This window comes from Canis aureus, chromosome 29 (genome assembly GCF_053574225.1).
Source record: "Canis aureus isolate CA01 chromosome 29, VMU_Caureus_v.1.0, whole genome shotgun sequence".
Lineage (NCBI taxonomy): Eukaryota > Metazoa > Chordata > Mammalia > Carnivora > Canidae > Canis > Canis aureus.
Genome location: NC_135639.1, coordinates 40,330,883 through 40,343,684, shown reverse-complemented (window position 1 = coordinate 40,343,684; position 12,802 = coordinate 40,330,883). Strand labels below are relative to the sequence as shown.

General features: G+C 51.5%; 1 protein-coding gene across 10 annotated transcripts in view; it reads right to left on the bottom strand.

Moving 5' to 3' along the window:
- The window catches only part of VSTM4 (V-set and transmembrane domain containing 4), a 100,613-nt gene extending 88,414 nt beyond the window's left edge, over positions 1–12,199 (bottom strand). For all 10 annotated transcript variants that reach the window (XR_013368299.1, XR_013368300.1, XM_077878616.1 and 7 more), the window contains exons 1-2: positions 12,109–12,199; positions 4,019–4,417 (exon numbers count right to left, since the gene is read on the bottom strand). Coding sequence is in view for 8 of the 10 variants with exons in the window: in XM_077878616.1 (XP_077734742.1) it covers positions 4,019–4,417; positions 12,109–12,163 (454 nt within the window). In the remaining 2 variants the exon portion in view is untranslated. The remainder of the gene's footprint in view (positions 1–4,018; positions 4,418–12,108) is intronic.
- Between the last annotated feature and the right edge of the window lie 603 nt (positions 12,200–12,802).

The window sequence follows — 12,802 nt, the reverse complement described above, 5'->3', positions numbered from 1 at the left end:
TTACAGAAAAGTATAAATAATATCCCCAATGATACTCATAAGGCATGAAGTGTAGTGTTAGAATATACGTCCCCAAATGCCCACAGAAGAGGGACCTGATGGTTGTAAACCACATCATTGATGATGATTACCTTTCGGGATGGCAGTGCAACTGAGAATGTTAGGATAGATCTCTGAGGACTAGCAAAGAAGTCCTCAGGAAAGAAGGATAGATAAGGGCCTCAAATAAAATGTACAATTGTAATAGGCCAAGGGAAAGAGGGGTGACTTCTCCCAAAGAAGGTGACATTATCCACCAAGTCTCACCTACCTCCAAGTATCAATCACAAGAAATGCTATCAGAGCTTTTCATTCATTCATCAAGTACTTAATGAGAGTCAACCATATACTAGACATTCATAGTCCTCCTCCTCTTTCTCCTCCTCCTCATCATCATCTCCAGAAAGTCTATATTACATAGACCAATCCGTGGAAAAAGGGCATTTTCAATGCTGGTAGGAATATAAAGTCATAAATTCTAAAGGTCACCTCCTCAAACTATCAATCTAAATTATTTCAGTCATTAAATTGAATATATCTTTGGACCCAGCAATCTGAGTTGCAGGACTTTATTCTAAAGGCAGAGACATTTGTGGAGATTTATTGGCAAGAATTTCAAACAACCTAACTGTCCAATAACAGTAACTGAAAAGATAAATTATGATACGTCCACACCATGGAACGCCAGCCTGTCATTAAAATTATGTGATGGAAGCATATTTGACAACATGGGAAGATGTGCACACTCTAGTAACATGAGAAAAGCCAGTCAGAAAATAGTACTTATGGTTATGAGTGGAATTAGGTTTTTAATTTTTATTTGCATACAAGTGATTGGAAGGATCTACTTTAAAACGTTTAGTTATACCTGTGTGGAGATATTACAAGCCATTTTATTTTCTTCTTTAAATCCCTTCCGTATTTCTTCACATAGTCTCTACTCAAACTATTATTTTTGCAATAGAAAACAGCCAACATGGCGAGACCAGGCTAAACTGCTGTGACACTTGCTCTGTGCCAGCAACCACCCCATCAGTATACAGCGCGAGTCAACTTCCTTTTGCAGCAGTGAGATGAGAAGACACCATGTGTCAACCTTTCTTTTTGGGAGTTCACAGTGGAAGACCAGCAATTTCATCTCACATTAAGAACAATGCAAGGAGGGATCCCTGGGTGGCGCAGCGGTTTGGCGCCTGCCTTTGGCCCAGGGCGCGATCCTGGAGACCTGGGATCGAATCCCACGTCGGGCTCCCGGTGCATGGAGCCTGCTTCTCCCTCTGCCTGTGTCTCTGCCTCTCTCTCTCTCTCTCTCTCTCTCTGTGACTATCATGAATAAATAAATAAAAATCTTTAAAAAAAAAAAAAAAAAAGAACAATGCAAGGAGAGTGCAAGACCATCCACGGTCAAGGGCAGAGGATGGGCGAAGTGTTAAAAACAATCCCGAGAAAATTTCCCCTCTCCTCTGTTAAGGCTTGAGAAGCCTCCAGGAAGAAGAACAAAGTAAGTACCTTAGAAAAGAAGGGCTCTGGGGCCCAGAGAAGAAAAGGCACTCACTCCAAAATTCTCACTTCTGAGAATTGCTAATCAGTGTTATAACCCAAAAGTATTTGCCCATAGAACGTTCCATTGTGTTTGTTTCTGTTCTGGTTTTCTTTTTTTTTTTTTTTTTTTTTTTAAGTTTTTTTTTTTTTTTGATTATTTTATTTATGATAGTCACAGAGAGAGAGAGAGAGAGAGAGGCAGAGACACAGGCAGAGGGAGAAGCAGGCTCCATGCACTGGGAGCCCGATGTGGGATTCGATCCCGGGTCTCCAGGATCACGCCCTGGGCCAAAGGCAGGCGCCAAACCGCTGCGCCACCCAGGGATCCCTCTGGTTTTCCATATAACAATTATGAACATGAAGTGAAGATTTAGGAAAACAAAGCCCCTGGAAATGAGCAAGGGAAAGGGCCTGGGGAAAGGCATCCCAGGAGGCTGGAGCCTCAAGCCTGTTCCCCTCCTTGCCCAGGAAGGACAGTGAGCCAAGCTGCTGCATGCTCCACCCCCCCCCGCCCCCCCCCCGCCCCCCCAGCCTGGGGCAGACCTGTTCTAAGCTAAACAAGCCAGTCTGCTTTCAGGGCATTTATTTGGAGTTACCTTTTCTTAACCCTCCTAGTGTAGTCTCCCTTGAAGCCTACATAGAATGTTCTAGAAGGCATGGTCATCACTTCCTAAGGTTTCCAATCATCTCGTCAGAAAACCACAGCCCTGCTCAGAGGCTGAGCCAGTGTGAGGAGCAGGAGGCTCTGAGGCAGAGCAGATGCAGCCAGGGAGGCCCAGATCTGTTGTGAGATTACAACCACTTCCAGAGCATGTATGGAGTGAGCATCAGACAGACAGATAGAGATAGTGGTAAAAGGAAGAAGAAAAGAGTAAGTGAAGGGAAGGGGAGGGTGGAGGGGAAGAATCAGAAACGGGAAAACCAAGCAATGGAAGGAAAAGGAGAGGAAGAAGAGAAAGGAGGTTAAGAGAAGAGAGGGGGAAGAGGAGGCAGGAAGGGAGGTGGGGGGAGGAGAGGGGAGGTCGGGAGAGGAGAGTCCATGGTTCCAGTGAAATCTTATGAACCACTTCAGGTTCCCCAAGGAGCAAGTACCTAAATAAACATTCTAGAAGGAACTCAGCTTCACCCAATGAAAGTAGATTCACATTAAACAGTACACTAGATGACTGCATTTGAATGCAGGGAACCTTTTCATCTGTTCTAATTGGCACAGAGTCCTCACAACCGAGAGATGTAGTGTGCAGTTTCAGAATATACTGTGACATACAAATAAAAAGGACACATACACGATTTTATGTTTCAGAGCCGAGTGATATTCAGAGTGGATTCCCTCCTCAGCCCTTGGTCATTTGATGCATTTTTCTGTTTTCTGGGCCAAAAGATATATTTATACTAATAGTCATTTGTTTTCTTAAATGAATTTGCTCTGGGAGAAAAAGTGCACATTTCAGATAATACATCATTCTGCGCTTAAGAACATTATAACGAGCAAACTCCAAAGGCAAATAAAGTTGCACTGACCACTATCTACATAAATTATCTACTTTAACATATCCTTTACTCATGCAGGATATTAAAAATACCCTTTCTCCTTCCATCAAAAAAAAAAAAAAAAAACCCACCTCTTCACAACTGAGTTTTATCCCTTCAAAAAAAGCTTATCAAAACAACATCACTAATGCCTTTAATACTATATTACATGTATGTAATAAAATTAGATTCTTTTCTCACACGTGGGACCGTTAGCTTTACTTTGTGATCCTCTTTATCTTCTACCAGACCAAATTCAAGTTCAAAGCAATCAAAAATGTAATAGCACACAATAGCAAGTCTTATCAAAACTGTAGAATATTTGTGATAAAAAACAGCAACTCTTGAATGTGGCTCTTGGTAGCTAAGATGTTTCAGAACATGGCCCATGCTTCCTATCTTTCACCAGGAAGGGAGGGTTACCTCTGGTCCTCTGCCCGATTTCAGATGAATTTCTCAAGTGAGATGTTGCCTAAGGCTTGGATCAGTTTCTCTGGGCAACAGATCAGAGCTACTAGCCTGCCCTGCTCTGAGGCCTGGAAACTGTTATCAGGACCTCCCGACGCATGCTTCCTCCCGTGGATGCCCAGCATCCCCCAGCCAAAACCACCACGGCTAAGCACACACACAGCCAGTCCAGTCTTTGAGACATGAAGGTTTCACCCAGGGCCAAGTTGGGCAGGATGGGGCCAGACACTTGCTCCTTCCTCTCTTACTTCTGTATTAGCCCCAGTGTCCAAGATCTAGCCTCATGCTCGCAGCCTGGTTCACATGGCTGTGGCCCACAGAGGCCATGAAGATGCATTCAAGCCCAGCAGAGCCATCTGGAGGCCCCTATGTCACCAATTAGAGGGAGGACCACTCATCTGTCCCCCCTTCTCTCCCCAAATTGCAGAAATGCCCTTACCTCTCATTTCTGTCGCTGACGATCCATTGGACCAGGCAGTCCACTTATTCCTGTACTTGCTGATTTCCTGGACTTTACAGACGTAATGCCCTTGATCTGTTGGCTGGAGGGTCAAAACAGAGAGTGTGTAGAGTGCTCCCTGCCTCTCCTCGAGGAGGCACAGCCTCTGTCGGAAGGCACTGCGGCTGTAATTCCCATAATACTGCACCACCCGGAGCTTGGTCATCTTAACCATCAAGGCCTCCTGGGAGTTGGGGCTTGCGAAGAACCAGCGCACAGCCAGCAAGCTGTCCTTCCGTCTCTTCTGGGAGACATGGCAAAGAAGAGTGGCATTCTCCCCCTCCAGGTAGTCAACCACAGGCCCTGGGGACACGGTGACATTGAGGGCCCCACACACCTCTGCAGAGGGAAAAGGAAGGAAGCAAATGAGCTGCCTTTCCCCAGCAGGACACACAGTGCGTCTTTTCTCCAGGAGCCATCTATATTGCCACCTGATACCCTCCACGCTCACTCTGTGCCTTTGTGGTGAACAGGAGGACTCCTTCTGGAGCATGGCAGAGATAGGGGGTTTCCGTGGGCTCCGATGTCCTCAGCCATGAGACAGTCTCATTGACATGAGATGCCACTGACCACCTGGCCCAGACATCATTAAAAAAAATTTTTGATTAGTTGCTGACTCTTAAAATTCAGACAATTTCACATAAAGGTTTGGATTTGGGATACCTCTTAAAAATCTCCAACCCACATCCCATCCACCAGCTGCCTCTCAGGATACACTCTGATCACTTTCATCACCTGCCTGAGTCAGCAATGCTGTGGGTCCGGGAGTTGCTCTTCCAAGCCCCTCGCCCTGTCTCAGCTATTTCAGCTGGCACAGTATCAATGCTGGTCAGACAGGCACTGAACTAGTTAGTACCAAGTTGCTGGAACAACAGAGGTTTCTCAGTTCCTTGCTCTAAGTCTTTTGTGGGCTCCCGATCCATGGTCTCAGAGCTACAGTGCAGGGATAAAGAATGAAGGAACCCAGGAACAGGGTTCCTCCCCCAGCCACCACCACCCATAACCCAAAAGATGCTCCAAAATCCCAGACCTGGTCTACTACTTCCTGTACTTTGTTTTCTTAGTTAGATCCACCCCATCAGCTGCCCCTCCTGAACTGCCATTGTATCTCCAAGCTGACCTTGGAGGGAGCCACCCCAACATCCACCTGGACCAGCCAGACCAGTAGACCTCACACAGAGCCCTTCCTCCGTGGAGACCCAATACATGGTGACTCCAGCGACTGAGCAGTGTGGCCATCCTGCCCCAGAGTCCACCGGTGGAGTCACCAGCTGGCAGGCAGAGCCCAGAAAGGATGTTTCACACAGGACACCCGGAACCTGACAGCAGGGCTATCTTCACACCAGGTCCCACGTCCTCACCCTGCCCTGCCAACTGCCCAGCAGCAAGCACCGTCCCCTGCCTGCCCTGCACAGGCAGGGGTCCCTGGGGTCATCTCAAGCCAGTTTTCAACCCCAAATGTCACCTCTGGTCACATGATGAAGGGGCTTGGGTCCTGATGTGAGGGTCACCAAAAGCTCTGAACTCTGGCCAGTGTTGCAGGTAGGCAAGGAGGAAGGATGAAAAAGAGATCAAGAAAGATTTGAACCCTCCACTGTGAAGAGACAGCAAGCCAACAAGGTGAGGCGCTGTGTCTGTTGGGGTGGGAAACACTCTTCACTGTAAAAATCCAGGCAAGAAGTTCATCCTCTCATATGGCTTCCACTTTTGAGTTAATAAACTAAATAATTTCAGAGATATGACTTACAGGTTACTTTCCTCTAATTTACTTTCTCATCTTTCAGAGGCCAGACCCACCTGAATACTCCAGGACACTCCAAGATCCTTTACCCAACTTAATCACATCCATAGAGGACCTTCTGCCACACAAGGGATCATTCACAGGTTCCAGGAATTAGGACACAGACATTTTGGGGGGGCCACCTCACTTTTACCACATCATGAGAATCTTTTGTTACCTTAAAAAACAGATGGGTGTAAATTCACAAGAAAGAGGTTGGTGCTGGGGCTGGACTCTCCTCATGGAAAAGAATAAGATCGTCTATGCCTGCAGCCACAGAGGACAAACCCATTCTAGGGAGATACTCGGGGGAGGAAGAGCATTAGCAGCCAAGGGAAAGTGCACAATCTCTGGGAATAATCTCACTGTGACAGAAATGGCTCATGTAGGACAGAAGAGGAAGACCCGCCCCCACCCCCCACTGTCTCCCATCTTGCCCATCTGCCCTACACCTTACCCGTTCACCATATTCAATTAGTCCAAGTCCACCCCCCACTGCTAAGGCCCTGTCTGCAGCCCCCATGGGCCACACACACAGGGCACCAGGCTGACCCACTTCAACAGCTGCCCGGGCACTGACAGGCAGAGAGCAGCAGAGAGCGGCAGCTGGCATCCAGAGTTGAAGCCCAGCTCTCCCTGCCCCCAAGGATCCCCCAGTGGAGTCGAGGGGAGAACCGGGAAAGGCAGGAAATTGAAACAATATGGGTGGGATGAGAGAGCCCAGACCCCACACTCCAGTCTCCTCCTATTAACGTCGTGTGAAGGAGGGATTATTTATAGTGTCTAAAACCAGGAGAATGTGCCAAGTGCTCAGTCTCCATGGGAGGCCAGATTCCATCCTGGAGGCAAACTAGTAACCCTTCTACTTCTGCAGTTCAGACCAGGAGTTGGCAGCCCCTGTGAAAGCCAATGGACTGAGCCATCTGCCTAAAATGACCCCTCCTTTTCTCTTTACTGGTGCGCCTCTCTGCCTTCATTTAGCCCTATATTCTCTTACAGAGGGTCGGCGCATGCTTCTCCCACCAAAGTGCAAAGACCCTTGTTATGGGCTGAATTGTCCCCCTGAATTCCTGTGTTGGAAGCCCGAGTCCCCACTCCTCAGAATCTGACTGTATTTCGAGATAGGACCTTTACAGAGGTGATTAAGTTCAAAGGAAGCTATTAGAGAGCACCTTGATCCAACACGTCTGGAGTCCTGATAAGAGGAACATGGGGCACAGACATGTGCCCTCAAGGAGGGAAGCCCATGTGAGGACACAGGGGGAAGGTGGCCATCTGCCAGCCAAACGGGGTCCCTCAGAAGAAAACAATCCTCCCAACACCTTGATCCCAACACCTCCAGGACTGTGAGAAAGAAATGTTTGTGGTATAAGCCCCCAGTCTATGGAAATTTGTGATGACAATCCTAGCAAGTCAATATAACCTTGAAGGCTTGTAGGTTCACAGGAAGGCTTGTTTGGGCACTCCACCTGTCTAGATATTTTTTTTTTTAATTTTATTTATTTATTTATTTATGACAGTCACACAGAGAGAGAGAGAGAGGCAGAGACACAGGCAGAGGGAGAGGGAGAAGCAGGCTCCATGCACCGGGAGCCCGACGCGGGACTCGATCCCGGGTCTCCAGGATCGCGCCCTGGGCCAAAGGCAGGCACCAAACCGCTGTGCCACCCAGGGATTCCTGTCTAGATATTTACACCCACTTTCAACTCAAAGATACTGGTGGAGGATGACTGAAACTCATGGCCAAAGGCCCCTTGGGGTCTAAAGCTTTGCCAGAGAACACAGGCCCTCAGGGGTCCCCAGGCCTGCAATGAGACTTCCCTGAAAGTCAGATGTTCCCAGCAGCACCCTTTCCTTGACCCTGGAGATGGTGAGTTTAAACCCAGCAAGCATAGTTCCCATTCATGCATGGGGAGGGAGGCGAAAGGATGCAGGCAGAGGTTCCCATGCCTACTAGATGTCAGCTGAGCTGGATATTTAGATAAGTACTAGAAAAGAAAAATCATGCAGCATCTGCCTCCCCACAGTTAGCAGGCCCCCGATGGCTCAGCAGAGATAAGAGCAGTGGGAATCAGGATGGGGGAAGTAAGGACAACACCAATGTATGGAGTCAGGTTGACCAGAAGGCAGTGCCCGGAGGAGTCCAGACCTTTCCCTCCGGGTCTGTCTAAATGACAGAGTACGTACCCACCCTGAAGCACAAAGGGGAAGCCAAGCAAACACGAGCCAAGCCAGCTAAAGACAGGGGAGGATGGGTGTCACCCTCCAGACAGGGCAGTCTCCCCTCTCCTGGCCTAGGAGGGAGAATTGTCAAAGAGTCATTCATGCCCAGAGAAGAACTGAACTTCTTGCTTTGTGACCGAGCTCTGCAGGGAATGGAGGTGGGAGGTAGACTCCCCAGCCCCCCAGCCCAGGCCCCCCTGCACTCAGAGTTCCTATGTCCTCCAGCTTACATCCCAGCCTATGCTTTGTCCACTCAATCACTCAACAAATGCTTGCTGAGGAATAGCTAAGTGCCAGGCACTACACGAAGAAGACAGCATTCCTAACTTCATGGAGCTGAGAGGCCAGTGGGCCAGGTGGCCAGTCATGGTGGGGGATAAGGACACAGGAGTGACAACCATCAGTGTCACATGCAGCAGAAAAAAGGTGCAAGGCTTTTAAAAAATTCCGGGCAAAATCCTGATCTAGCCTGTGGGATCAGGGAAGAAGGAAACTCTGGGGAAGTGACCATAAGCTAAAGGCTGAGTTGAAGTTAAAATTCAGGAGAGTGGCAAAGAATGTCCTCCCTGAGAGAGAGAGGGGTGCCACCTGCGCAAAGAGCCTGAGGCACGAGGAAGCTGGTACGGGCTGGACAGAGAACGTACAACGTCCTCTGGTGAAGTGTACCACTCAGTGGTCCAGAAAGCCACCAGGCCTACCAGCAGGAGGGGACTTTCCACCCCAACAAGGACTCCCCCAAGGATAACTCTTAAAAGAGGAATATGACAACATAGGCAGGGAAGACACTGAACCAAATAGAGTAAACAGGATTCAGGCAGCAAGGAATCCTATTCTTTCAACAAGCACATGGCCCCCTATGGTCCAGGCCTTCCCAGTGGCTTGGTGGGGCTGGGCAGAGGGCCAGGGGGATGGTGTTCAATAGAGCAGGGCTAGAAACCTGGTGCTATTAAGTGTGAGGTTCTGAGAGCCTCAGTTTCCTCATCTAAAAAGTTGGAAGATGATGCCTGGCAAGGTGAGCGTAGGCTCCAAGGAGGAAACAGCTTTCAAATGCTGACGCTTGTGTGTAAGGTCTGAAAGCTGGGCAGCGGAGGAGGCCAACAGAAAGTGACACATATGCTGACCCGTGAGCAGGGTGGGCTTCTTGGGTGTATGATCCGCAGTCATCCAGGGCCCTACACGTACTTGGAGGAGCCTGCCACTTGGCTCAATCTCTGCTGTCACTCTCTTGAAATTTTTGAATCAAGGAGCTCCCTTTTTTATTTTGTACCAGATCCCACAAATTATGTGGCTGTTCTGCCTATAGGTGAACATTAAATTCTCATGGCTAGGACTTATGGGGTCTAACCCTCTTGCTCCCATTTGGATACTGTCATGAGAAGGACTAACACAGCTCTGAATACAGCTTCAAAGAAAATCCCTGTTACCCAAGAGTGTACAACCTACTCATCTAGTACGGAGCCTCTGCCTCTCTCTAGCACTCACCCTGAAATGGGGGAGGGCACTTTCCAGTTGCAGGGGAATGTGGGACTTCTAACAACAAGGTGTCCACCTTGCCTGGGACGCAGAGGTGCATATGGCTGCCACCAGTGTGCTAGTGGTTCTGTGCCCCATGCTCCTTCTCTGTCCTGAAGAAACTGCTCCCACTCAGATCAATCCTCGTTGCTGTCCTGAATTTTATGTCATTAACTCCAATTCAGCCTCTGCTCCTGGTCACTTCCCTAGGGTCTCTTTCCTCCTGGGTGCCACCCAGCCAGAAGTTTCTGCGTTTATAAAGAATTCAGGGATCCAAGGGTGGCGCAGCGGTTTAGCGCCTGCCTTTGGCCCAGGGCGCGATCCTGGAGACCCGGGATCGAATCCCACATCGGGCTCTCGGTGCATGGAGCCTGCTTCTCCCTCTGCCTATGTCTCTGCCTCTCTCTGTGTGACTATCGTAAATAAATAAAAATTAAAAAAAAAAAAAAAAGAATTCAAATTGTGGGTGCCAATCAGCAGCAAAATCATTCATATCAAAAAGATAGTCTGAATTCCTGACATATATCTCTGAACAAAATGCAATTGTGTTATTTATACACCTGTGGCACTAGGAGCCCATATTTATCAAGCACCACACAGAGGAGCTACCAGACCCAGCCTCTGGGGTGCTGCATTCATGTTAAAAGCCTGTCACCTGAAGTAGCTCTCAGCCAGGACAAACACAGGACCCTGACCAATGATAAAGGCTAGCACTGGCTGGGGGTGGACTCTATGCCAAGCATTATTCTAAGTACCTTAGGTTTATTTTCCCAACTGACCCTCATACTATGTTTATCCTCATTTTACAGAGAAGAGGGCTGCCACACAGAGAGGCTGAGCCCACAGCTCAAGCTTACACAGAACATGGCAGAGCTGGAATCTGAACACAAGCCTTCTGGCTTCAAAAGCAACTCTCAATCACCACGCTGGACCATGGTTTAGCTTTTAGTAAATATTTTGTCCCTCGGTTTCCTTTCCTGTAAAGTGAGGGGCTGGACCAGGTAACCGCTAAGGTCCCACACTGCCCCCAAATCAAGACGTAGGAAAGTGCAGCAGACCTACATTAAAAAGCAGCTAGGCTAGGCCTGCCCTGGGGGACTGTGGTGAGGCGTCATGGGTGAAGCACTCAGCAGACAGTGGCACAGGGTGAGTGCCACACAAGCAGGGCTGTCAGGATTACCCACAGCATGGCCTTGGGCACAGCCAGGGTAGACTGTAAAGGAGCCTGAATTGCAGCTGTCAAGCCTCCAGGAGTCTCCTGAAAATATAAGAATTCCTTGACACCCCCCTCTCCCCCCCCCCAAAGTCACTCTCTGGGGGTGCCCTCATTGATAGCAGCTGTGATTAGGAGGTGGTCTGGGAGCCTGGGAGGGGATGAGGACCCCTGTGCCCCTTTGCATCCTGTTGGCGGCTGGCTACTCCACGCAAGCCACCAGAGCTGTCCTGTCCAAACCTCCAGTCACTGGCAGCCAAGACATTGAAAGGTATGACCAAAGCATTTCTCACAGCACCGATTTCAGATTCACCAGAAACCCTGCTGCACTGGTAGCCAGGGGACAGAGGGTGAACTTCTTCCTGCTTTGTGATCCAAGTTCCTCCTCCTCGGCCTCTGATCTACACTGGTTCAGATGGCAGCTCCACCACTTGGTAGCTGGGTCACCCCTGGCAAATCACTTCACTGTGAGCATCAGCTTCCTTATTTACAAGACGCAACTTAGATGGGAGCAGCACAATCTGGAGCCAGGCTCTCTGGGTTCAAATCCCTCCTCCACAACGTACAAGCCTTGTGATTTAAGGCAAGTCGATTCCAGGGCCTGAGCCCCAGTTTTCTCATTTCTAAAATGGGATACTCACAACACGGCGTCCAGAGGGTACCGGCGAGTTCATGTTTGCACGGCACCCGGACGCACACGTTTTGCTCTTGTCGCGAGGGCAGCCTTGTTGTGATTAGGGGAGACCATGTGTAGCACCGTGCGAGGCACCCAAGGAGTGGAAGAGCCACTGAGGTAGTCGGTATCGACTATTACTCTAGGAGCAGGGGCTTCTCAGCTCTGGGCGGGCGGGCGGGGCTCCCGGGGGCCGAGGGAGACGCGGCTCGGGAGCAGAGAGCCGGCGGTCCAGGCGGACGCGGTCCCAAGGCTCGGCCGCAGGCCAGGCCCGGCCCCTCCCGCCCGGCCGACGACCCGCGAGGACGGGAGAGGACGGGACAGGACGGGACAGGACGGGAGAGGACGGGACAGGACGGGAGAGGACGGGAGAGGACGGGAGAGGACGGGACAGGACGGGAGAGGACGGCAGGCGAGGGGAGAAGCCGGCCCGGCCACCCGCAAGGACACGAAGCAGCCACAAGGCCGGCGCAGCCCGCTTCCACCCCGCCCCAAGGCCCGGCCCCGGGGCGCCGCAGCTGTGCCGAGGGTCCGCGGAGTCCCCCGGCCCCGGCCCCGGCCCCCAGGCGCGGCCTCCCCGGCGCGGGCCGCCCCTGCCCCACCCGCGCGCCCGGCCTCGCCGCGCTTACCCGGGGCCGGAGCCCGCGCCAGCAGCACGGCCGCCGCCAGCGCCACGAGCCGCATCTCCCCGCCGCCGCCCCGCGCTGTGACGCCCGCACTCGCCCGGCCCCCGCCCCCGCCCGGCCCGGCCCCGGCCCCGGCCCCCGCCCCCGCCCGGCCCCGGCCCCCGCCCCGCCCCCGCCCCGCCCCCGCCCCGCCCGCGCTGGCCCGGGGCTGCCTGGTGCCGCGCGCGTGCCCGGGGGCCGCGAGGTGCCCTCCCGGCCGCCTGCGGGCGGCTCCTTGTCAACGTCCCCGTTTCACAGGCGGGAAGACTGAGGTTCTGAGACCGGTTCGCGGGCCCCGGGGAATGCACAGCCGCAGTGGGCTTCGCGGTCGCTCTGCGCCCGAGGTCACTGCCCAGGGGAAGGCTGCTTGGAGTTTGGGCCTCGGGGCCGGTGGGCACCAAACCCAGTGGCTGCGGGGCCTGGGGCTAACCTGCTGCCCAGCGGCCCCCGCCAGCCCTCCACGGCGACCTTTGTGAGCCAAGGAGCAGCCAGAGGAGAAAAAGCCCCGCTCTGCTGCCCTGAACCGGGTGTGGAGGGATGTCAGGGATGAGCTGGAAAAGCTTGGAAAACTGAGAGGGCTCACACAGGCGAGCTGGGAGCGCGTGGACACTAGGGTCCCCTTAGCCACAGCCTGGGAGAAGTACTTTGCTCCGTGTTA